We start from the raw sequence: 27,736 nt of genomic DNA, 5'->3' as shown, positions 1-27,736 counted from the left end.
ACATGCCCCAGGGGCTGACTGCTCAGGGCATAGGAAGTTCATCACATTGAACCAATTAGATACCAGCAATGACTTTTTAAAGTTCAAGCTTTATTACTTATTTTTTGGCACCATAGTAAATAATTCATAGAACGGTCGCTCCAACAGTACCAGGGAAACCCGCTCTCCCTCAAAACATTCCGTCCCCACGCACGACGTCTGAGGAGGCAGAGACTGTGGCCACAGCCTCTGCAGTATGAAGACGGTGGGCGTCTCCACACAGAAATCTCGGCTCCTCTGAAACGCCTAGGATCTCTGCAGTGGGTGTAGTCAGACAAGTCCATTGTCACTCGTTAGAGCAAGTAAAAAACACACATGAAGCAGTTCTCAGTTCCTAACATCTTCATTCAACCCTAATGCGTTGCTTACGGATGCTCAGCTTGTGTACAACGCGGCGGCCCGTCTCAGCCCATCTTAATTCAAACTGAAAAACCAAAAACCAAGGCACCTGCCCTGGTCACGCGTCACTTGTCACCCAGGCACCGAGTTGGAACGAAGAGGGCGAACAGCGAACAGCGCCTCTTGGTTTATACCACGTGGCTCGTCCTCGCCCCAGGCACTGAGCTGCCGGGCACCACCCGCGACTAAGTCCAGGTCTGCCTCCAGCACATCCTCTGCATTTCCAATCACTTCGCCAGCTGGGAAAGGCGGAGCAACCACTCTCAGGCTCGCATGTCGGGGCTCGGGCCTCAACTACTGAATGACACCTGGAAGTGGTGGGCTCCTCCAGCTCAGAGCGAAATGCTTAGGTGTCACCTACTTTGCAAAAGATACTAAGTCAAGTGCGAAACACCTCCTCTCAAAATTTTTGTCAACGTGAGAAGGCCAAATCCATGTATTGTGTCATACGGATCCTTTAAGGAGGCATCAGACCACCTAGATCTTGTGACCCGTGAAAACCTTCCCCGGTCACAAGGTATAAATAAATAAGAATACATATTGGTAGATGTCTAAACCCGACAGTGCTCTCCCAAACGCGGCTGTGCTGCGCTGCTTTATTAGTGCTCCTCTGCCACAAAGTGGTGACGGTGGGTGACGCTGTGCCATCAGGAACGCCAGAAGGAGGAAGTCAGGAAGCCCTTGGGGACAGGAATCTCCTTGCGCTGCAAACATTTCTGGTCAGGGAAAGATGATGGAATGATGTTCTGATAACACTGCTTCTAACACTTAACAGTTGGCAGAAACTTTGAGGGACACTGAGCTCAAGTCCCACAGAGCAGGGCTAACTAAGGGTTGTGCTTGAGACTCCTGCTTCTGCACCAACAGTGGGACAAATGTGCCATCACCCTGCCCGGCCCTCTCCCTTCTCCTAGAGCCTGGCCCCACTTCTCAACAGCGCTGCCTCCCAGCCCGGCCACCGGGAACTGGAAGCCAGTGGGCTGTGCTGGCAAACCTACCAGAGCTCTATGTTACCTGTCAACATTAACTACTTAAAAATGCTGGCGCGCGGGAACATGGGAGGAGTCTGGCTCCAAGCACAATCTGTTCTTGGGGAGAAGGGCGAGGAGCACCCTCCCCAGTTCCCCAGACCGAGGAAAGAGCCTTGGCCAACGTGCCAGAAATGCACGGGTGAAACGAGACTCGTCGGGCAGCTTTTACCCTTCCCCTGGGGCAGTGTCCCCACAGGCAGCACAGAGTAAGGAGAAACGGCAGCCCTCACAGTTCCAGAGAAATTACGAACAAGCAGGGTTTGGAACAGTCAAGAGAAAGAGACCATGATCCGAGAATGGAGGCTGAGACCTGTCAGGCACAGGCATGTTCAAGGCAAAGAATAGTGTGGGACGGGTGGGGTGAAGGGCATCTTACCTCTAAAAACTGCTTCAGGCGTATGAAGGAACCCATCTGCCCCGAGCTTGTAATGGCTTCAATCCTACAAGGACAGAGAGGACACGTGGTGAGCGACACCTGTCCTCTGGAGAGGAGCTGGGGGAAGGGCGAGGTCAGGTGACTCAGACACGTCTTCTAGACTAAGGGTGCCGTGGCTCTTCCAAATGGTGTCAGCCTTCTCCCAGACAAGGGGCGAATGGGAAAGAGGACCCCTCCCCCATAAGATCTCTGCGATGGGGGGTTGTCAGGGCCTTTCCCACACTTGAAACACCAATGGGCTGAGAGGAAGGAGACGGGTCCTTAGAGGCGAATGCCACCCCGGGTCAGGCACACTGGCTGATAAGTCACTCTCTTCAACTGACTCACTGAGGGGGTTTAATTCAAAACTGCACGTAATCACCATCCCAGACTGATGGGGGGGGGGGGCGCGTGTAAAAGAACAGAATTAAAAAACATCAGGAATCTGAATCCAAGATCCTCCTGTTCATTTTTTCATTTCGCCAACAAGAGAGAGACTAAGTTCAAAACCGTTTGTTCAGACCTCAAAGAAGAGTGTGGGAGACAACAGCTCATCTAATGCGGGTGCTTTTAACCATGTCAACGCCAGCGCGTAGCAGCACCCAAGGTATCTGATGTCACGGGTCTTACCCACCGAGTCCCTGGTGTCTTCGCAACAAGCCTAATACCCGAGGGAGGGAGTACCTGGGAGGGAGTACCTGGGGGGAGGGAGTACCCAGGGGGAGAGAGTACCCAGGAAGGGAGTACCCGGGGGGAGGGAGTACCTGGGAGGGAGTACCAGGGGAGGGAGTACCTAGGGAAGTAGTCCTCCTGGATGAGGAGCATCATCTTCCAAAACTGGGCCTGGTACTGCTTCATGAGGGCGTGGCCACACACCTGGAGGGAGTGACAGGTGCCATCAGCGCAAAGAGTGAAGATTTGTACTCACATGAATGACCCAGAAACCACAACCAGCCCTTGCCTTTCACTCCCATCAAGAATCCAACTTTCTTTTGAAGCGCTTCTGTGCATGTGGTAACACCTCCATTTAACCAGCCCGCCAGGTGTTAACCAAGCTTAATTACCAAGACTTCTCTGGTTTTCCTGAAAGGGAGCCTGTCTAAAGGTCTGGCACCCTCCCCCGCAGCCTCAGTGAGCAGAGTATCCAGGATCCCACTGTGTTCTCAGTGACTCAGGATCACCGTCAGGTCCCGTGACTTCAGGAACTTTAGGTGACTAGACACCATTCCCACTACAGGCCAAATGGCCCAGACTTACGGCATGTGCCTTCTTTCCTTAAGCAGCGTCTCCTTCCCACAGACACCCTGGCCCTGACCCTGACGTTAGAGAAGCAGCCCCTCATACGCAGACAGGACTGTCCAGAGCCTTCTCGATGAGAGAGACACCTGACCCAAGCTGATGAGTCCTATTTTGTGAACTGAGAGTCACAATGGGGGGACACCGGTCCCACTAGACTGGGTGACCCACCACGGCCGAGGGACACAGCCCAGGATGGACATCTCCACTGGGCGCAGAGAACTAGAGAAAGCTGCCCGAGAGCAAGAATGACGCGACAGGCAGGTAGTGCACTTGTGAAAGACCATAGGCCCCAGAGAGGCTCTTGGTACCTGGTGACATCCCAGCTCCTGGTCCAGGCCCTCATGAGATCCCACTGTCCACCCTACCCTTGGTCTCGGGAGTAACTTCCCCGCGCTAAAGCAAATTCCCTTCTCACTTGTGCTGGGACGCACAGCTTTCCACTCTTTACAATGAGAAGACATCCGCACAGGGAAGGGAAGTCCAATGGGGAGAAAAATCGAAAGCCAGTTTGCTTAGGGCTCATGGAGAAACCTGTCACTGGGCCCTGACACCGTCACCATCACCCTCTGGGTCTGCACTGCTCCCCTACTCATGTCACGCAGGGGCCGGAGGCTGTTTCAACCCCTGTTCTCTCATGTGACGGCTGCATATGTACCTCCAGGAAGTCAAAGAGCACGGTGGCTGTCACGTCGGACAGGGGTTCCATGTTCAGGATCTGTGCCAGCCAGCGCCAGCCATGGTTCAGGCCATGAGGGTGAACCTGGAGGAGAGAAGCTGGGTCACAATCTGATCTCACTTTACTCAGAGCTCAGCTCCTATCATCACCATTTGGCCGTTACCAAGTGGACACGAGCCCCTAGGTCATCTAACTCATGCCCACACTGAGGGCAGAAACAACAGGGGCCAAGTGAGTCCTGCTTTCAAAGGTTCCTGCACTAGACCCACACCCAATTTATAGGGTCCCTTCAACACACAACTGTCAGCTTCAGTTTCAGGGGCTCCACAGACCAAGTTACCCTAAAACAGACATTTATCATTTGGTGCCTTAGCACAGAACCTGGGACATGGCAGGTGCACAGGGAAACTTCTTGGGTTCTTCTCTCTTTAGGTCTCCAAGCCCGTTAACATCTCCACTTTGCTAGTCTGTATCTACTGAGAGAAGAACTGGGTTGGCCCTGGCCAGGTGGCTCAGCTGGTTAGAGCGCCGTCTGGAAGCACCAAGGTTGCGGGTTTGATGCCCAGTTGGGCACATACAATAATCAACCAATGATGCACAAACAAGTGGAACAACAGATTGATATTTCTCCATCTTCAAAATAAAAATTAAAAAAAAAAAAAAGGAAGAGACCTGGGCTGGCACATGGAGCCCTGGCCCCAGCGGTGGCTGTCGCCGTCAGGCGTGCCACCCACAGCCTGCTGAGCCGTGAGCTGTCCATTTGTAAGGTGTGTGACCTAGATGGCCCCTACGGCACCCCAGGTCCAACACGACAACTTCTTGCTCACCCCTCTTCTAATAAAATCTTCCGACCATAAGGACTGATTTACGAGAATCCCGCCTGGCGGACTCCTTTATAAACGGAGTTAATGCCTCAGCCGAGCCCGTCACTGAACAGACGGCGGATGATGCAAAGGTTTCCCGATAGCACGGACTCCTCTAAGGAGCGCACACGCAGCAGCTGCACACGGGCTCAGCATGCAGCTGGAGGCCCACAGAAGGCAGCATTTCCTGCACACAGAACATGACCAAGGACCGACCTCTCATTACTGGCAGGAAGCTTTTGCAACTACCTGCTGCCGGGGTCCATAGGGCCACCGGAGCTGGATGATGGCAGCATAGAGACGGATCATCCCAGACATGCGCTTCAGAAAGTTGTCCTGCTGCTCCACCTTGGAATCCTTCACTTGGTAGCCGAGCAGCCTACGTGGATGAGAAAATTCAGTGTGACGAGGCCGAGTCGAAGGTGACAAATCAGAGATTACCCTTTATGGCTAAAGGTTAACAGTACGTTATTAATACATCATCACACGTTATTACACTTGTAGGGTACTGTGTTCCCAAGCATTCATACCTGCGAGCGAGCTCACAGAGCATCCCGTCACTCGCAGATAAGGAAACCGGTGCGCGGCAGGCAGAATGACTGACCACTTTGCAAAGCTATTAAATGGCAAAGCAGGGGGACAACCCCAAGACGCCTGGACTCTAGACCCATCATGCTCTCCACTACATTACACTGACTTCTGGCACCTACACCCACAAGTTCTGAAAGCTGTCCAATTTGCATGGAAGATGTTGTATTTTCTGACAGTACATTCAAGGCACATAAAAGCCTGGCAAGGAGAAATGTAAGTTCTGTTTTGTGAGTCCCCCTGGGGCTGGTAAGGAGAACAGCCTCACCTCTGATAGTCTTCCAGAGCCATTCCCTCCCTGAAGGCCGGGTAGAAAGGAACGGAGTAAGGACAGTTCTTGTGAAGATGAGCCAGAATGAGGTCCCCCACTCTCGGGTGGAGCTCCCAAATCCCGGACGCCACAACCGCTATGGGGAACGCAGCTTCATGATGAGAGGCCACTTCCTCCTCGCCTTGTTTCTGGGAATTGGGAGACGGGGAGATGTTAACACTTGGGGTCACTTCAGTGTTGCACACCAGCCTCCTCTTCCCATGCCTCTGACACAAGGTTTCTCACCACAAACTTCTCTGCCAGCTTGTACTGGACAAAGTCCAGGCCCTGAGGGTTCAGGGTGATGGACACTGAGCGCCCACCAGACTGAACGGCTTTTCCAGAGAGCAGGCTGTGGATCTTGTCAAAGATCTCCTTCAGCTTGGAGCCTGGGCACAGAAGAGGCAAGATGAGTTAGAAAACACACCTGGGGATCAGGGTGCTTCTCGCCCCTCTAATAAACACAGAGGGGTCTACATAAACCCAGGCGTGCCGTGCGCCCCACCGAGGTTCCAAGCCTACGGTGCAGAAAAATGCACGGTAATCAAATACCCATCGTGGGGATGCAAGAAGTACAGAAAGCACACTATTTCACAGAACTCCTCACCTGGGAATGAACTAATCCTGAAACTCACACACCAAGCTGAGGGATAAACAGCTTGGAAACAGGTGCAGAACTGTTACAGACCCATGGCTGTGGTGGATGCGCCTAAAGGAGTCATTTCATCTTGAGGAAAATCCTAGAGGGTCTCCCCGGCTCACAGTAACCTCCCCTACTCTGAGACCTGTCTCCATCCTCAGACACACAGAAGTGGGTTCCCAACGGCTGTACTTGTAGCAGAGACCCTGTGTGCCCCGGCCCCCACACAGGCTGCAATTGGAGTCGTCTGGCTTAGTCCATCAGCCAACTGACAGAGCCTGTTCCTTGACGTGACTGGTCCTGTGATACGTCCACTCGTGAGCAGTGGGACCCTGCAACCGCCACGTGGACTGGAGACCAGCAGTCTGTAAGCTACGAGTGGAGACGTACCAGGGAAGACAAGACAAGAGAGAAAAGAGTCCTCAAGTCTCTAGCTCCTGAGACCCAGCTCCACTCCTGCCAGTAGATTCTCCATAACTCACAATCAAGATTTAAACTAGCACGGCATCGACAGCTGAGCAATGCCCGGCCGAGTTCCTCGTTACTTTAGGTAACGTTACCCTAATCAGATGTGGCAAATGAAATGGAGGTGGTGGCTGGGGGATGACTCCCGGGTTTCCAGCTGAAGTGACTGAGTAGATAACAGTGCTACTGATCCCTGAGCACAAACAGGAGAAAAGTAGGTGCAGGAAGAAGAGCTCAGGCCGGAACACATCACACTGGGGTAGCCGAGAGCCATCCAGCAAAGATGGCCCTCAGGGAGCTGGTCCCAGACAGTCTGAAGCTCAGAGGAACAGAATGAACTGGGTAGGTTTGGGAGTCACCTGTGCACAGGTACCATGTGAGGCCATGGGGTGTGTAGGTTGAGAAGAACTGAGGGGTGAGAGTGGATCCCTGGGAAACACCTACAGCTGAGGTGGGTAGGAGACCAAGGAACCCCCAAGGAAGAGAGAGAGGTAGGAGGAGAACCTGGACGTTACTGCTCCATGGAAGCCAAAGGAGTTGAGTTTCATAAAGATAAAATCAAGAGCGCCGAATGGAAACGCCAGGTAGACCAGAAAACCCTCAGATGTGGAACCCACGGAAATGTATTTAGAATGTGACTCACCCATTTAAAGGGAAAAAAGCCAGTAAAAGGGAGTCGTTTCACAGAGAACAGGAGGGAAGGGCCATAAATGATGATGAAAGTCTGGAAGGAGATGGGGGGACGGGATAAAGGCAGAGGCAGAGGGAAGCAGGGATGGAGGACACTCATCCCTTGAAACAGGAGACTGAGAGGTAGACACAGCTGTGTACATGTGAAGGGCAGGCAATGGAGCCTCTTGCCCGATGCCTCGATTTCCTGACGGAGGAGGGGGCTGGGCAGTTGGCAGTGTGGGATCCAGACTGAGGGTAAGCGCAAGGGGAGCAGGACGGTGTGGACGGCTGTCGAGCACCTCCCCCCATGCTCCCCAGCGGCTCGGTGACAAGTCTGCAATTTGGAGGCTCCCCCACCCAGAGCTCTATTAAAAATGAACCTGCTTCTAAAGAAAAAGGGAGAAGGGGCTTCCCCTGCCTGGTTCCCGCTCTCCAATTCCAGTGTCCGAGAGGAAAAGAAGGTCTCAAGCACCAGCAGGGAGGCTTCAAGTCTGGAAAAGCTGACACAGGGCAAAAGCCAGGACCCTGAGTCACATCCTAGGTCCCTTAGTGATGTTCCCGCAGCAACTTTCAATTTCAGGTCAGAGCCACCCTAAATAATTACTATTAACACACAGCTTATTTTAAAAATGAGTCAACAATCACATAACGATTACCCCGTTCCGAAGAGGAAACAACGGAGAGTAAACCGGGAGGCGCACCCCTTACATACGCCCAACCCAACGGGCCAACATGCTCTGCTCCCGGGAACCGTACAGACGAGCAGGGCTGGCATCTTAAACAATGAAGGGAAGTGACCCCGGCCCACCTGCAATGGTGGAGATCTGGCTCACTGGGATAGTGGCTGCCTTCTGCAGGTCCATCTTTATCTTTTTGACCTGAAAGAGAACAGTGAGAAGGCAGATCGCTTTCTGGGAACCGAGGAGATGCCATCAGGATTAGGGAAATGTGACACGCCAGCCGTGCAACTTTGGGACACAAGGCCGATCAGAGCACTGTGAGGCCCAGAGAACCCCCGGCTCCCACCCCTCCCTACCTGACTGTCTTTGCTGCTGGTCAGTCCCTCAAAGGCCAGCACACACTGGCTGGAGGCGTCCTGCAGCTGCTGGTACCACTGCATCGTCCTGTCTTCTACCTTCACCTGGAGGCCTGAGGAATGAGACAGGTCTCTGACAGCTGGTACTTATGAACATGTGATGTGAGCCAGGCGCTGTGCTAATCACCTTGTGCATGTGATGTGTTAACTGCTTTCACTGTCATCATCACCCCACAAAGTGGGTTCTATTATTACCTTCATTTTACAGATAAAGAAACAGACACGGGAAGGTCAACTACTCTGTCAGGTCACACTCCCTGGAAACAGGAAAACTCGATTCCCCTGCTCGGGTTCCATAGCCAGCATTCCCAACCATTACCCTGTATTGGCTCTCCTACGTTTTAACAAACATGTATTTTGTACATATTTACTGAAAATACTCAGTGGCAGCCATACTTGGAATAATACATCTACTGGAATTATACAGAATTTCAAGTCCTTGTGGAAAGCGTTGGAATCTGAAGCCAGGCTCCACAGCGACTAAAACTAATGGAATTCAGACACAGTGCTGAATTTGACATTACGTAACAAACCTAGCAAATTTTCCCATAGCTTAAGATTCAAAACACACTTGTGCTCCCTTTCGCATCCCAAAACTTACAGCGAGCCCAAGGATCATACCCGCAACAGAACGCACCTTCCTTCTGCTTCCCTCCAGGGCCCTGGCTGGGAGCTGGGCTCTCTTTACGCGCCTCTGGCCCCTGCTGCACCTGTGACTCCTGCCGCTTCACCTGGGCCGCCTCTTCCTCCTGCCTCCTCTTGTCCTCCAGGGCCCTGGCATTCGCCATGAGACCCCGCATTTCCTGCAGCGCTCGCTCGGCTACAGCCTGGTCCTCTGCCGTGGGAAAACCATTCTATTGGGTGACAGGCAGAGCTTGTGGTTACACCGGGGAACTGTTGCATTAATGCTGTAGCATTCATACCAATTCTCCCCTGCTCTCATAAAGGTAATGCCAACTTACCATAAACACCCACCCACCAACCCTGGGTGGAGTACTTCTGACAATAGTCTAGACAGAAATGACACGGTGTTTTCATTTGCATTCCATGTATTAACAGTGATTTTGAACTTACTTTCAAGTTCATGAGATAATTACACTTGTGCTTTTATACACTGTCTGCCCTGCCCTTGGCTCCTCTTCCCACTAGCGGGGTGGAGGTAGAGAGACTTACCTTTTCCCCCTAAATTCCTAAGTCCCTAATGATAGTTTTTTGTTGTTTTTTAAATATATCTTTATTGATTTCAGAGAGAGGAAAGGAGAGAGAGAGAGATAGAAACCTCAATGATGAGAGAGTCATTGATCGGCTGCAGCCCGCAACCCGGGCATGTGCCCTGACCAGGAATCGAACCCTGATCTCCTGGATCCTAGGTCGATGCTCAACCGCTGAACCACGCCTGGCCGGGCCCTAATGATAGTTTAAAGGAGCACAACCCTCATCGGTTGCCATAGGAGATGCGAGAAAGGCAACTCACTACTCTGAAAACCAGTAAGGGGAAGTATCAGATATTTACCATTTCTTTCCTCTACAGACTATGCCTCGAGATAAAGTTTATGGGGAACATTTCTTCTTTGTAGCTGAATTCCAGAAAGAATGATAAAATTAGGAAAACTTAAAACCTACCACCCCCCCAATGAAATAATGAACGGTCAGCAGTGGCCACTGACTGCTGAGCTAAAGGCACGCAGGAACCTCTGCAATGGAAGGTCAGGCTGACAGTATGTGAAGCCGCTGGTCCACCTTAACATCACAAGTGGAAAGACCATCGGTACAACAGGCCTCTGAGTGGTGCAGAAACAAGTACACACCACCCACCATGAAGTACTCCTGCTCTCAAAACAATCAAACATAAATCAGAGCAGCCTCTGGATCTGTCATCGATGTTTCTCTCTCCTTCTCCCTTCCTCTCTCTACAAGTCAATGAAAACATTAAAAAAAAAAATCTTTGGCTCTAAAAAAAATTTATTGAGTACAAACTATATGTTAAGGCACTACTTGCAGTGTTTTTTTAAAAAATATCTTTATTGACTTCAGAGAGAGGAAAGGAGAGGGAGAGAGAGAGGAACGTCAATGATGGGTCATTGATCGGATGCCTAGCCCGCAACCTGGGCATGTGCCCTGACCGGGAACTGAACCCCGATTTCCTGGATCCTAGGTTGACGCTCAACCGCTGAGCCACACCTGGCCTGGCAGTTTTTTTTCCTTAATATGAATATGTTTTAGTTGACTTCAGAGAGAGGAAGGGAGAGGGAGAGGGGAGAAAGAGACAGAAACATCAATGATGAGAGTCACTGAGCAGCTGCCTCCTGCACACCCCCTCCCTACTGGGGATTAAGCCGGAAACCTGGGCATGTGCCCTGACCAGAAATCGAACCATGATCTCCTGGGTCATATAGGTCAACACCAGCCTGGCAATACTTGCAGTTTTTAACATTGGCTTAAAAACACCAACATATTTTCATAATAATAGCAATTGTATTCAAAGTACAACATTAACTGAGAAAAGAAATAGGCATTTCTATAAGATCTTAATTTTTGTTGTAACTATAGCAGGCAATCAATATACATCACTGAACCAACTGAAGTATTTTGCAATCAGAAAAAACCACCTTTTTTTTTAACCAAAGATAAGATTACCTATTTGAATCCAATTTGCAATGCAATAACACACACACACACACCCTGACGAAGACAGACTCCCCTGCAGTCCTTCACCTCTGAAGTGGCCCGAATGATGCCCGAGATGAGGCCGCACAGTTGGTTGCCACGGGTCCGGAAGGCTGACAGGTCCACCTTGGGCAGGTCCCTGGGCTGGCCTGCTGAGTCCGGCTGCTGGCCCGCCGAGTCCAGCTGCTGGCTGAGGTGCAGCAGCTCCTCCTGCAGGGCATAGAGGCTCCGCAGGCGGACCTGGCCCTCCTCCCTCCAGAGCCGCTCCTGCTCCACCTGCTTCAGGCGCTGCTGCTCTGCCTCCCGCAGCTTCAGGTTGAGAATCTACAGAAAGGGCTGTCAAGTCACTTCTCTGAGGGGCTCCTGGGCTTTCTCTTTCTACATCTCAAATCCTATGTGGGTGACATATTTTCACAGACAGGCCCCAGAACTGCCCAGGGTCAGTCACACAGAGGAGAGGGGCCAGGTCCTCACACCTGTCTGCCAGACACTAAACACCCATGTGGATGCTCCCAGGCGCTGACCTTTGCTCTGTGACGATGCTCAGCTTTTAGCTTCTCTTGCTGCCCCAGGGCTTCTCTGGAGCTGAAAGAGAAATGGCAGGAGAATCCCTCAGGGAGCTTCCTAATGCTGCTTCCTCTCTCCTAAATGCCTCCCTCTGTGAGACACTGGTCGCTTTCTAAGGTTGGCCATTTTTCTGGGTTATATGCTTCCGTGGCTGTTTCACTTTGATATTTAAGGACTCAGAAGGTGCCCGAGTCCTCTTTCCCTCTGGGTTTCCTGCTGGGAACAGTTCCGGCTGACACCCCCACACTCCCGACCAAACCCGGGAAGCCCACCTCTTCTCCATCATTGCCCGCAGGTCCTGGAATTCCTTATGATGCTTCAGCTCCTTCCGCTCGTCAAACCGCTTCAGCTGCTCAGATGCCGTCTCGGAGAGGGCTCGCACCTTCCGCTCCTGCTCCTCCTGCCATTGCCGCAGGCCCTCCTAAAAAGGACCAGCACCTGCTCTGGGGGGCTCCACCGCCACCCTGCTCACTTACCCCCGTGGAATGCCTTCCTGTCAACCCTTAACTCCAGCAGAGACCCCCCAAGGGCATGGAGCCACCCATGTCCTTCTCAGAACCTCTGCCCAGTCACCTGTGTCCTCTGGGTTGATCTTTAAACTCGGATCTGGGAGGCTCTTCCAGTCTGCCCCATGTGGTTTATGTCACCAGCATAAGCTGGGAAGGGACAGATATTTACCAGCACACTATCAATGGCCCTGCACTGTTGAGCCTCCATCCTGTGCACACTTATGAGGATTTCAGGGGAATCTACTGAGAATCACATGTGAAACAGAAGAGCAAGGATTTGAAACCAGACTTGGCTTCAGAGAGCTCATTCTTGGCCGCTACATTGTACTCTCTCCAGATGAATCTGAGTGCTGGTCATAATTCAGGCACAATGACCAGCATGCAGTGTACATTCACAGACCCCGAGGAACTATGTCTAAACGTGGCTCCCTGTGGCTGGGCCAGCCTTGCTCCACGGGTCACTTACTGTCCCCTTCATCTTGTGCACCAGCTCGTACATTCGGATGCAGCCCTCCACCTTGGTGCCCCGGGAGGACTGAAGTACCATCGGCTCTGTGTGCTGGGACTCAGGTTTGCCCTATGTAGACAGAAAATGGGAAGATTAAGCTGTTAAGACTGTATAGCTGGTGTTATCCCTTCAAGACAAAAACCACGTTCCTACCTATAAATCACGATGAAAACAAAACAACTTAGATTAGAATTAGTGTGTTTTTCATGATATTGACCTTATTCTAATTGTTTTCCTTGAGAAAAAGAAACACCACAAACTTGTTTCTTTTCTGCTGGCTTGTTTGTTTTGATCTGCGCAGCAAACTTCCTAGTCTTCCAACAGTGTCCACCTGTGCCAGGAGGGTTAGGATGGAACAACCCCAACCCATATCCCCAGTTCTTTCACCTTCCTGGCTCAGGGGCAAGCACGTGACCAGCTAGCAAAGTCCTCTAGCCTTCTGTGGCCCGTGTCTGCTTCAGCAAAGAGGTGTAGAGCCCAGCCAGGCCAGAGGCCATCTTTGAATTTCTCTGATGTAGCTGTCTAGGAAGGCTTTCTCTTCTTCGGGGGATGCTAACCTAAGAAGATATGTGTCTAGGGATACCAACGGCCATCTTGCCTTATTCAGTCTTTCTGAAATATTAAACCAAAAAGAGCTGGGAAGACTTGAGGGATGGAAAGGCAAAGCCCTGTATTTGGATCCCTGGATCAAGTCAGTAAAAATGTCAAGCAGACACACAGAAAACAGATCATCACTGCCGTAGCCGGGTTGGCTCTTTCTCCCCTCCTCTCTCTCTCAAAACCAATTTAAAAAAAAAAAAAACCTTAAAAAAAAAAAGGTTAAATGGTAGCCCTCGCCGGGTAGCTCAGCTGGTTAGAGCATTGCTCTGATGCACCAAGGTTGCAGGTTCCACCCCTGGTCAGGGCTCACACAAGGGTCATCCAGTGATGCGTCAATAAGTGGAACAACAAATGTTTCTCTCTCTCTCTCTCTCTCTTTTTGAAATCAGTCAATGGTTTTTTAAAAAATGATACATAAATAAATAAATAAAACACACTCCTGTGTATCTATAGTCCGCCTTATTCGGTCCAAACCATTCATCAATCTGTATAACTGTCCCTCACTGCAGTAAACAGCCTGGTGTCACTCATGTCAGGGGATCCCTTGCTTATATCCGTTGTCTTCACATAGGCTTAGTACTTTCCCGCATAACACGTCTGCCACCCATCAAATGAGCTTTCTGGTCATGCCTTCCATCCACTAGTAAAATGCCTTTTCCATATTAACTAGGCTCTCATCAGGCAGTGTGCCCATTAACTCCTGCAGCTTGAAGTGAAAGAGGAAAACCAGCACGTATTTTTCTCTTTTTGCAACTTAATAGATAGAAGATTCATTGTCACCGCAGGTCTTAGCAACGTCAGCACACAATTTTTCCCCTTTCCTCATTAGGTTGAGAACGTGCCCCCTTTGACTCCAAGGAGGCACTTTACAACTGGCTTCTTGTTGGCATATCCGGATTGCCAACACCACTACTCTGGCACTGTGGGCCAGTTAAGTCCCTGGACATTATGAGAGTTACGTGATCATCAGCACTGCAACACTGCAACAGCAGAGCTGACCCAAGACAGCATCTGAGCAACTAATGGACAGGCAGCGTATACAGCGTGGATATGCTGGACAGAGGGATAACTCAGATCAGGAGCCACAAGATTTCATCTCGCTACTCAGAACGGTGCGCGATCTAAAACGTATTTTCCACTTAATAATTTTCACACTGTAGTCTACTACAGGTAACTGAAAGCATGGAGAGTGAACCCTCGGATAAGGGAGGACTACTGTCGAAAGGCAAACTACTGAGAGTATGCCTCCAAAAAAGGCAAAAGAGAAAACACCGCCTATAACAATTTACTGATTTTAAGAGAAACAAACAAAGGCAAGGACAAACAGAGCAAAAAATAGGGGAAAAGCTCATCCAGAACCAGTGATAAGGTATGTAAGTTAGAAGAGCAGGTATAAGTTTTACTCTATGCCCCCAGCAGCCAGCACAGAAAGGGAGACCGTACTAGTTAAGCAGATGCAAGGTTCCTGTGAAAAACAATCGAATTGCTCATGATGTTAATTACTATTCTTGGTACTAAGAACGGGGGGGAATTTCTCTCTCTCCGTCTCATAAAGAAAACACTGGGTGATATGGTTAATACTGCCACTGCAAACAGCTACAAGAAGCAATCTTTACTTTTTCCAGGGTAAAGTCGTCATGTGACAATATTACACAGTTCAACTGCAGCCACCCTTCTCTTGTCTTTAGCTGATTAAAAACCTTACCTTGGACCCATCTGGCATTGCTGATGTTCCTGGGGATGCTGGTGAGAAGGCAACGCTTCTGACGGGAGATGTGGGAACAAATGAAGGTTGGTCTCGGCCTGAAGTGGATGTCGAGGATGCTGAAGTCTCCGAGGGAGATAGCTTCTCTTGTGTGTGGGGTAGGACATGATCTACCACCCATCCAGCGTAAGAAGACAGCTTGGGAGTAGACACACATTCTTCTAAAACATCCTGGAGAGAAGAAGAGGTTAAGCTCAGCTTGCATGTCAACTGATCTAACCCATCAAAGATAATCCACTACAGGCCTTACTGAAAATCTAAGGAAGTGTGCACACACGCACGCACGCACACACACATATACATAACACACGTGTGAAAGACCCAAAGTAACTGTATTAACAAGCAGCGATGAAGAGAAAGTAGTCCCTTCATCCTTTCTTCATATGACCCTATTATCCTCTTACTAATTTTTAAAATATTTTTATCTTCACTCTAGGGTAGGTTTTTATTGATTTGAGAGAGAGAAACAGCCATCCAAGTAGGGATCGAACCCGCAACCTAGGTATGTGCCCTGACCAGGAATCGAACCTGCAACCTTTTGGCCCAAAGGACAATGCTCCACCCACTGGAGCCACCCAGACAGGGCTGCTGCCCTTTAGAGGCTCAGACCAAATAACCGGAGCTACATAAAAAGGAACAACACACAGAGACGGTCACTGAAGCACACGCAGAGGAAACCTAAACAGCTGGAATGGAAAACAAGGAAGAATTCTGAAGTATACCACAGTGCGCAGTAGAACACCAGTCGCTAAAGACACTGATTGTGAAGCCTATGTCATAACATCTAAAGATCCCATTTTAAATGGAAAAAACAAGACAACAAATACAGTAACTACATTAACTACAAATACATCTACAATCACATTGCAAAAAATTGGCTACACTAAAAAACAGGAAGCAAACATACCTGAGTCATGCCCGGGTAAAAGTGGCACACTACTCGTCCTAATTTTACATGTTACATTTTTTAATAAACATGTTATAATTTTTAGAATGAAAATAGCAGGCAATGAAAAGTAGTTACTAATGAAAAGCCAATGGCTTAAATAAAGTGGGATTTACAATAGAAAGACTATAAAACAAGTCCCAGACACTCTCTAACATATTAGTGTGGGCAACTTATTCAACTGTACCAGTTAACCATTACATTATCTCTGTTTAGTGTACAGTGCTTTAAACCAGAGAACCTTATACCATTAAACTGTAATTACAGTATACAGCAAATTGTAGCTGGGAACTTTACTCGATGTCAGGAAAATATTCCCAGGAAATACGGAGAAAAGCGCATACTAGTGATGAACAGCACTAAGTTTACAACCAGCCTCTGCTGGTGTCAATTCCATCTCTGCGCCCCGCTTACCTGTATAACCGCCTGCAAGTTACCGAACCTCTCTGTGCCTCAGCTTCATCACGTCTAACGCGGAATAAGGAGGCCCTGGCCTAGTAGCAGCTCAGTGAGTCAGAGCATCATCCCCATACGCCAAGGTTGAGGGTTCGATCCCCGGTCAGGGCACACAGAAGAATCAACCAATGATGCGGAAATAAGTGAAACAACAACAAATCCATGTTTCTCTCTCTCCCCCTTCCTCTCTCTCTCAAAAACCAATGTAAAGATTCTTTAAAATGGAATAAAGGGTCTACTTCAAAAGACTAGAGGGCCCGGCCGGGCGTGGCTCAGCGGTTGAGCGTCAACCTAGGATCCAGGCGATCGGGGTTCCATTCCTGGTCAGGGGACATGCCCAGGTTGTGGGCTCGATCAATGACTCTCTCATTATTGATGTTTCTATCTCTCTCCCTCGTCTTTCCTCTCTCTGAAATCAATAAAAATATATTTATAAAAAGAGAAAAAGAAAAAAAAGACTGGAGAGGAGGAGATTAAATGAGTATTAGACTTAGAACAGTACCTGGCACCTAATTACTCAAAAATTGCAAGCTATTATTTTATCTAGATCAGTGGTTCTCAAACAGGGCCAATGTTACCCCCCCCCGGGGGGGGGGCCTTTGGCAAGGCCTGGAGACAACTGGAGGGTGCCACCGGCATCCCGTGGGCAGAGGCAGGGATGTTGCCGATCCTCCTCCCGTGCAGAAGACAGCAACAGCCGCCCCACCCCACACCGTGCAAGGCGTGCGTCCTTTCAGACTGTCCAAGCCCCGAATGGCAGGGAAACGCTTTACAAGTCTCTTCCGCAGGAGTCTGACCAGACCGGGCAGGAGCGCGATTACCGGCAGCTCCGGGACGCGCGCCGGGCCTGCGCCGCCTCTACCCGCCCCCGCCCCGCCCCGGGACGTGGCGAAGACAGCGAGCGCGCCCCCTTCAACTCCACAGGCCCGCGCGGCGTCGTTTAAACACCCGCGGGTTCTCTCCACTTGCAGCAGCAGGTTGTATGAACCGCTCGTTGCAAAACCCTGGGCCTCCCGCCGCAGGCAGCGGCTTAACCGACGCCGAGAGGCCGGGGGTGCTCCGGCGGCGGCGGCGCCCGCTCCGGCCGAGGGTAGCGGTGGAGCCTCCGGGAAGGAGAGGTCCTCTGAAGGAAGCGGCTGGCGCGGGCGGCGGGCGGCAGAAGCCCCGGGACTGGACGACGCGCACCCGGGCGGCGAGGGACGCTCGCGGCTCCTCCCCAGGGGCGCGCGGGCGCCCGGCACGGCGGCCCGGGCCCACGGCTCACCTCGCCCCGCAGCAGCCAGTCGCGGTGGTAGCAGAGGCGACCTTTGTCGGAACTGCGCAGCGCCTGCAGGGTCTCCCAGCAGCGCCCCTCGGACGGCATGGCCGCCGCCGCCGCCCCTCAGAGACGCGGCTTGTGGAGATAAACAAGCCCTCGAATCAGCCGCCCGGAAACCAGCGCTCGCTTCCGCTTCCGGGCCGCGCACTCGGCGGCGCAAGGCAAGGCCGCCTCCCGAGGCTGCGCTCCCCGCTTCCGGTGCCGAGCCCGACCCGCAGCGCGCCTGCGCACAGGGCCGCTTCCTGTCCCCCCGCCGGAAGCGCGGCCGGGCGGGGAGCTGAGGGCGGGGAGTCGCGGCGGGCGCGCCCCTGGGCCCTGGAGCCTCCCCGCCGCGAGGGGCCGGGCGTGAGGCGTCGACGCGGCCGTGGAGACGCTGCAGCCGCCCCGCGCCGCCGGAGAAGGGGCGGTGCTGGGAGGCCCCGGCGTTTCTCCGGACAGGTCCCAGGAGCCCGGGGCGCCCCTGCCCCCGGGAAACGGCCCGCGCGTCCCCACGGAGACTGGCCGCCCGGCAGGGCCGCGCCCCGGGGGAGTCCCGCGGGCACAGGGCGGGGGACGGGCCGCCGCGCGGGGAGAGGCCCCACGGCGGCGCCGGGCGGGGCTGCTGGCGCCGAGGCTGCCCGGGGGGTGACCGCTCCGCCCCGCGGGCACCGAGGCCGCCGCACTGTCCACTCCAGGGGGCGGGCGGGCCCGGCGGCGGAGCGTCCCCGTGTCCCCCGAGGTCGCGGCCGGTTCCCTCGGGGCCCAGGCCCCCCGGCGGCTGGTCCCCGCGGGTGGCGGGCCCGTCACCCGTCACTGTGCCCACCCCTCCCTCCGGGACCGGCAGAGACGGGGTCGAAAGTAAAGGGCGGGCCGGCGCCGCGTCACCCCCGAGACCGGGGTGCGCCCGACCCCCAGCAGGGCCGCCCATCCGAGACTCATCCTGGGTGTTCCCTCCCTCCCTCGCTGAAACCAATAAAGATGTAGTTTAAGAAATAAAAGGGTGAACTTCACGGCTTGTGGAGCGTGTCAGTAAAGCGCCGGCTGTGAGTCGGGCTGTAACCTTAGCTCCCTTTTCGTTTCAGGGGCCAGTCTGGGGTCGGAAGGCCTCACGGAGGCGGCCCCGAGGGGTCCCCAGCGCTGTCAAGGCCGGGCCGCGGCGGTCAGCGGGAGGCAGGTCCTGGGGCGCAGGGGGCCCGGGCCTTCGTGCCCCGTAAGCCGGGCCCGTGGGTTCCGGGCGTGAACTCGGGCCTGGCTTCCTCGGGTGGTAGCGGGTACATGTTTTTTCAGAACCTCCTTGGCAAAACCAACGACAGAGGTCTCCCAAATTTGGGGGTGGGGAGGGCGTTTTCTGGTGATGAAATCCAGACCCCTTCGCCGGCCGCCTGCCTTGGAGGCCGGGGGACGGCGCTCGAGTTTGGGCTTGGGTCAGAGTGGCCGACAGGACACGCGGGTCACCCAGAGGGCCAGTGCCAGGCCAACGGACAGGTGGAGGGTCAGCACAGGACCTCACCTGTCATCTCTAAAGAACCTGCCGCCCTGGCCGCTGTGGCTCAGGCAGCTGGAGTGTTGTCCTGTACCCCAAAAGGTGAGGGGTTCAGTTCCTGGTAAGAGCACACACCCAAGTTGCGGGTTCCATCCCAGGGCGGGGAGGTGCAGGAGGCAACTGATAGATGTTTCTCTAAGATCAATTAAAAAAACCTGTGGTTCTTTTAAATGCAGGAAAAATGTGAAAACAAAATAGCCAATATGTCATTCAGAAACCAACGAACGTTTTAAAAACAGTAACCGACACACCTCTTCCTCAGGGCTAAAGCGATCTGCCCCCAACAATGAGCAACACCTCCCACCTTCTCACAGGACACACACAGGAAGGAGACACCATCTGGGCCAAGACGAAATGAAAAGCCTTGTGTTCCAGGCACCAAGTACTTTAAAAATTTTTACTGGCTCCCGTGCAGCATTTCACTCAACCATTTTTAGAAGAGGGAGGGGGGTGGGTAAACAAAATTATCCGTGGAGTCTTAAAAATATTGACTTATATAAAAGCTTTTTGTAAAACAAACCAAATATTTCAAGGATAAGCGTGTCCCAGAGATACAAACCCGGCAAAGAGAAGCAAAAATCGATGATCTTGGGATGACACTCCTAAGAGGCCAACTGGACGTGAGCCTTGACTGTCTACTGTGAAGTGTGGGGCAAGTGGCCTCAAGGAGACTCGGTTAGGAGAGGTTTCCACGGGGCTTGGGGAGAACACTGCACCCGTGAAATAAAAGGAAGTGAACACGCCCCAGCCCAGGAGGTGGGGAGGGCCTCTACTGGACCAGGTCCGAGGATTCTGAAAGATATTTCTAGAAAGAGGGCTGTAAGGGGACTGGAGGGGAAAGTCCAGTCCAGACACTCCGGAAAGGCACGAGCAAAGTCGCGTGTTAAAATCTCACTTCTACCTTGTAGAAGCAGATTTACGCCCTGGCAGGGTAACTGAGAACCCAAAGAGAACTAAGTGGCTCCTGCTCATTCCCCGCTGCACCAGGGACTGTCGTGGAGCCAGTAGCTAAGGACAAGATCCTGAACACACTTCCTCCCTGGGGGAGAGGAAACCAACAGGCTTTCCAGGTACGGCCTGGCAACACGTCAGTTCCCAGGGCATCAATCGGGGCTCCTGGCCCAAGACCCCGGCCTCAGGCCGGAGGCGATCTGGAGCGGACGGGAGAGCTGGTCAGGTAGGTGGTGTAAGGACTGTCCCCGAACACGTTGGCGTAGGACGACTTGAGGAACTGGACATAGTTCTGCATGCTGCGGTTGGTGCTCTCCGACTGCTCCAGGCGGTCCTTCAGGTCTTGCAGGCGGCTCTGGTAGCGGCGGTCAGCCTAAGAGGAGAAGCAGAGGACCGGGTGAGAGACTATCGGGCTGCCGGGGCGCGACCGATAATGGGTATAGGGTTTCTTTCTGAAAATGTCCTAAACTTAGGTTTTGACAATGATTGCACAACTCTCTGAATAGACTCAAAACACTGAATTATACAACTTAAGTTTGTATAAAAGTGAGTTGCCGGGTACGTAAATGATTTCTTATCAAAGCCGTTAATTTTCGGTTATTTGTGAATCCACACCTGAGGATATTTTTCCCATTGCTTTTCAGAGAGTGGAGGGGGGGGGAGACATCAATTGGTTGCCTCCCACATTCGAGGATGGAGCCTGCAACCAAGGTACATGCCCTCGGCCAGAATCAAACCCGGGACCCTTCAGTCCTCAGGTGGATGCTCTAACCACTGAGCCAAACTGGCCAAGGCCAAACCCCGTTAATTTTTTTTAAAAAGGATCTGCCTGGGATATCCTTCAGGGATGAGAAAATGACTCGAGAAAAATTAAACCGTGTCATGTTCATAAAACAACAAAACCCCTTGCCCTGCAGGCCTCAGGAAGCCAGAATCTCAATCTACTCCCCTCTCTCCCGCCCTGCGCTCAGGCCCGACTCACGTCATCACGGCTCCGCCGCAGCTGGCTGAGCTCAGCCTTGGTCCTGCTCAGCTGCGTCTCCAGGTCCAGGATCTTGTTCTGGGCTGCGCGCTCCTTGGCAACGGCGTGCTCCTTGGTTTGCTCCACCTGCCCAGGAGGAACAGAGGTGGGGCTGCCAACCTGCCGGGGGACGCCCGGACCACTCCCCTATCTGGTCTCCAGCACCGCACTTGCACGTCAGCACGGAGGGTTCTTTGGAGCCTCTGGGCGGGAGCTAACTGTGGGGACGACATCAGTAGCCCTCTTTACCTGCCCTTTCCCAACACCCCATGAGTCACCACCTGAGACGTGGCAAACCCGTCCCATGCAGGCAACAATTAAATGAGTGGCCATGAGCCGAGTGCCAAGTCCCTTGCAAGGATCGCTCATTGGATCCTTATGGTGAGTTCTTATCAGATGGGAAAATAGGCTCAGAGAGGTTAGGTGATTTGCCCGAGGCCACAGGGCTAGTGAGTGGTGGAATGGAGACTGACCTGCCTCCTCGCATCTTCAATGGCGCTCTCCAGCTGCCTCGCCAGGGTCCCGCATTCCCGTGTTTTCTCCTCCAGCCGCAGCTGGGACTGGTGGATTGCCTCCTCCCTCTTGGCAATCACCTGCAGGAACTCGATGTTCTGGGCTCCGGTCGCCTCCAGTTTCCTAGGTGAAAGCACTCGGTCAGATCCTGCTCATCCCACCTGTCCTGTTCCAGCCTGCCGGGGGCTGCCAGCCACCCGGACCAGGGCTCTTTCCACGCAGGGAACCTCCGAGGAGCCACTGGAATAAACCAAAGGAATCTGCGGGTCAGCCGGCGGCAAGGAACTGCAACCGGAGCAGCTGGTTGGAGAACTGTACAGAGTGGGGAGCGCAGAGGCGGACTGCAGGCTGTGCCAAGTGTGCATGTCATGTGCCACACGGCAACGGGCTGCTCAGGAAGGTGGGTTCTCTGTCTCCCATTTATAGGTGAAGAGACTCAGCCTCAGAGACCGGAAGTCATTGGCCTTCACCAAGACCCATACCCTCAACACCTTGCATTCCCTGCCGCCTCCAGCAAAGGGACTCTGGCTGGACCACTCAGCATCTCGTGTGGCCAGCCCTGGAGCAGCAGTGACCATGTTCAGGTGCGGGCACAGTCCCCACTGCACTCCTGGACCATGTTCCACTTTGAGGGCCTCTGCAGGTCCTGCTGAGTCCAGCCGCACGTTCGAGGCCAGCAGAGCAGAGCAGAGGCGGAGCCCAGGCGACTCCCTGTTCAAGTTCCCACCTGCAGGCTGCCCACCGGTGGGCTGCATGCTGATGCAGAGCCTCCTAGGGCCTGCGCCCTTCATCTGCGAAACGGAGGCTCTGGCCCTGCCTTTACAGATGCTAGAAGCTGCAGGATGTCAGGGGGGCTAAGCTGCAGCCTCGCCAGGTACCAGCTGTGTGACCTTGGGCACGTCACTCAACCTCTCCCCAAGGTCAGTTTCCTCCCATTTAAATTGGGATAAGACCAACTACACACCACCTGTCCTGGACATTTCTGCATGCCAGGAAGTGTGCGGAGCTCTTTGGAGAGGACCTGGAGGACTCGCAGTAACCCTGTGAGCTGCACTACTTTCCCCGCCTTGCTCTCTTTCTCAAGATCAGCAATCAGAGACTCACAATGATTACATAGCAGGACCCAAGGCCCGGGCTTCTTCACCTCTGAGTGCCTCCAACAGGCCGTGAGTAACAAGGAGAACGGTCTCAGGAAGGACGATGAACACAGCGCAGGACGGGGAGGAGATGCCCTCCGCCCCCGGGCCGTCCGGGCCCTGCAGGTTTGCTTGGACAGTGCGGGCCTGCCTGACACGCGGCGCCTGCGGGGGTCTGCGTGGCCCACGCTGCTCTGGAGCACCGCCCCTGGCCGGAGACCGCCTTGCTCTCTCCCACGACCCTTACCACTGCGCAGAGAGCAGCTCTGAGGTCTGCCTAGTACCTTCCGGGCCTCGAGTCCCTCAAACGCTTCCACACACTGAGCCCAGAGCACCTAAGTGGCTGAAAGTCTCAGGTCCTACGAAGAGAACAGAGATGGGACCAGGTGCCTCTAACCTCTCCAGTTCATCCACCTTCAGACTCAGCTGTTTATTTTCCTTCTGGGAAGCCTGGTGTTTCTCTCTCGCCATCTCCAGCTTGTCCCCCTGATGCTCGATCTAAAATGACAGGAACACAGGCTGGTTTACCAAAGAACTGCTGGCAAGGCCCTCCCTTCTCCCTGCGACCTGTGATCCACACCCAGGAGGGAGGCAGCGCACAACCTGGAGAGAGAGAGAGCAGGGACAAGTTAGGCCCAGCCCCAGGACCGTGGCACCGAGGAGAGCGGTTTCATCCTGAAGAACCACGAGGACGCTTGCTTCATCGGGAGAGGCCACTCGGCGGGATCCAGGGCAGACGCAAGCAGGCAGAAGCAGGTGGCAGGCCCGCACGGTGCACCGGTGAGCTTTTTACCAAGGACTTTGCCGGTGCTGCTGATTTTGTTCACCCCTTAACCGGGGACAAGTGCGGGCCAGGCAGCAGGAAAGCTGGCAGTTATGCAGAGGGATGCTCTACACAGAGGCCTCAGTATCTGGGCTTGCAAGGCCCTGAGATGCTCAGGTTCAAGGGAAGGCAGGAGACTGAAGAACAATGGGGACATGGGCTCCGGAGCCCGACAGCTGGTTGGGTTCCAATCCCTGAGGACTAAGTATCAGCTCTGTGACCTCAGGAAATTCCTTTCCCCTCTGTGCCCCGGGTTGCTTTCTGTAAAACAAAAATGGTATACCCCACAGAGTTCCTGGGGGAAGTAAGTGGGAGAATGGTGGAGCACAGAGCATCTGCTCAAAAAATGGTAGCTCCTCAGCCAGCGTGGCTCAGCGATTGAGCATTGACTTAGGATCTAGGAGATTGCGGTTCGATTCTGATCAGGGCACAGGCCCAGGTTGCAGCTCCATCCCCAGTGGGGGGCGTGCAGGAGGCAGCCGATCCAAGACTCTCTCATCATTGATGTGTCTCTCTCCCTCTCCCATTATCTGAAATCAATAAAGACATACATATTTTTAAAAAACAGAAGCTGCTTTTATCATTACTACAAAGAAGCAGGTCAGGAGAGGGGAAGGGCCTCCCCCAAGGTCACCCTGCAGCTGAGAGGCATGTAATTTCTTAGGCACTGTAGGCCTGGTTCCAGGGACCCAGAGGCGGACTGCTTGGAAAGAAGGGGGCCCTCCTTTGGGACAGAATCTCAGGCGATGGCTCTGCAGAGTAGAGCAGGCAGCTAAAGCAAGAGAATAGCAGGAAAAAACCACCTATGGCGTGCGCCTGGGTGCAGGGCTGAGGACAGCGGCAGGGCAGAGGGCACAGGCAGGCGGACTTGGCGCACCGGGGGTGGGGCGGCAGCAGAGGGCCCAGCAGCTCCAGTGAGCGGCGGCTCCTAGACTAGAATCACTCTGTGCAAACACGGCATTTGGCACACCAGACTTTATTTCACAGCATTGATGATAGCTCACTCCTTTCAGAAACGGCAGCCAAGAAAAAGGAAGTGGTCCTCCCTCGGGGGGCGTGCAGCTCATCGTGGTAAGCGGGCCCCTGCTCGGACCAGTTCGTGGGACCCTTTCTGCCAGTCCCTTACCCGGCTGCGCAGGTCGGAAATGATGGCTGTGAGGTCGATGTTCTTCCTCTCGTAGCCCTGCAGCTGGTCCTGGCACTCTGCCAGCTTGGCCTCCGTGATCTTGAGGATGTCGGGCAGCTGCTGCAGGTCAGCCAGCTGGGACTGGAACTGCCGACGCGCCTGGAGGGGGTGGGAAAAGCCCACAGTCAGGAAGGGCCCAGCTGCTGAAGGGGGAAAAAATGCTCCCGCCCTCCCACAGGCCACTGAGGGTGCCCAGTCAGCATGGAATGAGACCACCAGGACCCAGGCATTGTGCTAAGGGCTCTCCGAATACTCGCTGAATTCATACAACCTGTACAGTAGGTGCTGTCTTCCCTATATAAGGACACTAAGAATCAAAGGCTCATTGCCCACAGTCACTCAGCCAGAGCCAAGGTGAGTGTAGTCTAACTCCCCAGCCCCTAGGAAGGCAACCACAGAGCTGCAGGTCGGAGGAAGGGAAGAGCTGACTGCTCCTAGCCCCCCCTTGCATTAACAAGGAGACTGAGGGCTGGAGAAGGGCATCGACCTGCCCGAGGTTATGAAACAAGCCAGTGGCTGAGCCTGGACTCAGCCCATCTCCTAGGGTACTATGAAAACAATTCCCTTTGCTTCCAGACAGTCAGGCCATCTCTCCAACAAGGCTCCTTGGGGACAGGATGGGAGGCACATTTTTTGGATGGCACAAAACAAAGGCACCACACAGAACGAAACAGGCACGCCTAAGACATGGCCTATCTAGTAGACTCTAATCCACCGGGATGCTCCAAGCAGGAGAGATTTTTTTCTTAAGGAAATGGGAGAAAAAAAACCAGGAGGGAGGAGATAAAGAGGCACAAGCGAGAGGAGGCGAGAGAAAGGAGGGAGCAGCAGGTGGGCTGCAGAGGACCAGCCCAGCACTGAGAAAACCTGTCCACCTTTGGACCGCACGAGGGCGGGCCAAGGGCAAAGGAAAACCGGGCGGGGAGAAGCAGGGCGGCGCAGTACCGCTTCGATCTCTTTGTTCATCTCGTCTTTGAGGATCTTGTTCTCTTTGTCACAGCGTTCGAGCTGCGCTGCCACTTCGTCGGCCTCCAGTCTGGTCTTCATCACCTGGGGACCAACACAGCATGAGGCGTCTGGGGCAGAGCCGAGTTCTGGTGAAAAATACCTGCCCCTCCCCAACCCTCCCAGGAAAGGCCCCGTGGCTCATCCCGGCCTGCTGAGAGGTGCCGCCTGGCGGGACAGGGGCACCCGAGGGGCCTACCTGACTCTTGTAGTTGTCAATCATCCCCTCGTAATTCTTAACCGACGCCTTCAGCTGCTGGACCTCGAGGTGTGCCTGATTGAGCTTGTCCTCCATGGGAGCGAAGCTAGCCTAGAGCAGGGGCCCGTGAGTGACCATCAGGAAGGTTCCGGAACAGGTGAGTGTCCCACCCCAGTTCCTGCTCCACGGGGCCAGCAAAGGGAAGCCCCAGCTACTGAAACCCACACCAGTGGTTCTGTCAGAGAGGCACCAGGCAGGACTCCCAACAGGACCAACTCAAGTGACGACAGACACAAATACGGGACACGTGTGTCCTCTTGTCCTCATTACAAAAGCAATAGTGATCGGTCAGTGAAATGGAGAGAGGACCAAGAGAAACGAATCAGGATGCATGACACCCTGGCTTACGGCCCTATTGGGGGGGGGCAGTCCTGTTTTTCAACAAGAATGGGCCCTGTGCCGCACTCACTGCTTTGCAACGCACTCTATCAACAACTGCTATGAACCACTTCTAAGGTCAGTGATGTCCTCCTGCCACCCAAACACTCACCTCAGCAGACGGGACAAAACAAATCACGTGTCTCAAGACAATAAAGTAATAAGCAGTCACTCAGACGAGAGAAAGCTTTAGGAAACACCAAAACCGACCTACAAAGCCGTCGTGAAATGCTGCTGAATGAGGCAAGCGGGCTGCAGAGTAATGGGTGAGTGGTGTGTGTCTGAATGTGCATGTTCGTGCGGGGGGGGGCACTGGAAAAATACACACCCACAGCTAACAGACCTCACTGCTATATCACGTTTCCCTGACGCTTTACATTTGTACTATGAGCACATTTTACCTCTGTAATTACATCTTAGAAAATGCACGTCTACGAACACCACTGAATGGCCACACTGCACTGCCCTACGTGATACATCATCCTGTAACTAACCCAGCTAACCTGGGGGCTGTCTTTACCACACTCCCACCAGAGTGGCTAAAGTGAAAAGTCTGACAGTGCCAAGTGTTGACGAGGAGACATGGAGCAACTGGGAACTCACGTGCCCCAGTGGGAGTGTAAGTCTGCACAACTACTTCACTGCATGGTAACATCTGCCAAAGCTGAACTTAAGCACACCACCAGGCGACCACTTCAAGGTATAAAACCTGTAAAAATATACTAACCAAGCTCACAAGAGGGCCAAAGATGCTCTACAACCCAAATGTCCATCCCCAGGAGAACAGATACACATATTACGGTGCAGCCACACTGTGCAGCATTGGGAAAAAACAAACTGCCACACGCAGCATGGACAACTTCCACAGACGTAACACCAAGTAAAAGCTGGGCACAGAGTTCAAAACAGGCACACTGATCTGTGACGACAGAAATCAGGAGGACGGTCACCTTTTGCAGGGGACGTTTGTGACCAGGCGATGTCACTAGGATGCTAGTGAGGTTCAATCAGGGTGTCGGATGGACAAAGTGTGCTCATTTTTGTACATTGTACTTAAAATCAATCTTACTTAACAAACAAAATATCAGTAAAATAATAAACCTGGATATTAAT

General features: G+C 53.2%; 2 protein-coding genes and 1 long non-coding RNA gene across 19 annotated transcripts in view; 1 reads left to right on the top strand and 2 right to left on the bottom strand.

Annotated features, from left to right (window-relative positions):
- Positions 1-61: 61 nt before the first annotated feature.
- GLE1 (GLE1 RNA export mediator) lies at positions 62-18,029 on the bottom strand. Its single transcript, XM_081151698.1, has 16 exons — positions 17,776-18,029; positions 15,050-15,280; positions 12,703-12,813; positions 12,000-12,148; positions 11,685-11,745; positions 11,209-11,484; positions 9,131-9,347; positions 8,434-8,546; positions 8,206-8,275; positions 5,867-6,009; positions 5,579-5,769; positions 4,972-5,101; positions 3,839-3,943; positions 2,678-2,760; positions 1,846-1,909; positions 62-1,154 (listed from the first exon to the last, which is right to left on the bottom strand). The coding sequence occupies exons 1-16, from the start codon at positions 17,872-17,874 to the stop codon at positions 1,086-1,088; spliced, it is 2,112 nt and encodes a 703-aa protein (XP_081007824.1). The 5' UTR covers positions 17,875-18,029; the 3' UTR covers positions 62-1,085.
- Positions 18,030-18,101: 72 nt separating this feature from the next.
- Positions 18,102-21,360, top strand: LOC308563976. 2 transcript variants are annotated; one of them, XR_013999886.1, is made up of 3 exons: positions 18,102-19,393; positions 19,528-20,528; positions 21,274-21,360. It is a non-coding gene; the product is annotated as an uncharacterized lncRNA (long non-coding RNA). The 2 variants fall into 2 exon arrangements; XR_013999887.1 differs by having other exon boundaries at positions 21,220-21,305.
- ODF2 (outer dense fiber of sperm tails 2) overlaps positions 19,735-27,736 on the bottom strand; it is a gene marked incomplete at its 5' end in the record, with an annotated part of 27,537 nt that continues 19,535 nt past the window's right edge. For 15 of the 16 annotated variants that reach the window (XM_081151653.1, XM_081151662.1, XM_081151661.1 and 12 more), the window contains 7 exons: positions 19,735-20,675; positions 21,285-21,410; positions 21,797-21,959; positions 23,370-23,470; positions 24,922-25,080; positions 25,927-26,031; positions 26,186-26,296. In XM_081151653.1, the coding sequence (XP_081007779.1) occupies positions 20,487-20,675; positions 21,285-21,410; positions 21,797-21,959; positions 23,370-23,470; positions 24,922-25,080; positions 25,927-26,031; positions 26,186-26,296 (954 nt within the window). In that variant the 3' untranslated portion in view covers positions 19,735-20,486. Of the gene's footprint in view, positions 20,676-21,284; positions 21,411-21,796; positions 21,960-23,369; positions 23,471-24,689; positions 25,081-25,926; positions 26,032-26,185; positions 26,297-27,736 lie in introns of those variants that run through there. The other variant, XM_081151660.1, reaches the window with a different exon arrangement.

This window comes from Miniopterus schreibersii (genome assembly GCF_964146895.1).
Source record: "Miniopterus schreibersii genome assembly, chromosome: 11".
Taxonomy (NCBI): domain Eukaryota; kingdom Metazoa; phylum Chordata; class Mammalia; order Chiroptera; family Miniopteridae; genus Miniopterus; species Miniopterus schreibersii.
The sequence above is the reverse complement of the archived record's forward strand: the minus strand, read 5'-3'. Positions and strand labels throughout refer to the sequence as shown.

Bases quoted from the DNA above. Each gene is read 5' to 3' on its own strand.
- GLE1 (XM_081151698.1), bottom strand. From the start codon at position 17,874: ATGCCGTCCGAGGGGCGCTGCTGGGAGACCCTGCAGGCGCTGCGCAGT. The intron at 12,814-15,049 runs GTAAGGTTTTTA...CTGTCTACATAG, and splicing joins CAATGCCAGATGGGTCCAAG to GGCAAACCTGAGTCCCAGCA. The intron at 5,770-5,866 runs GTGAGAAACCTT...CCCAATTCCCAG, and splicing joins AGCTGGCAGAGAAGTTTGTG to AAACAAGGCGAGGAGGAAGT.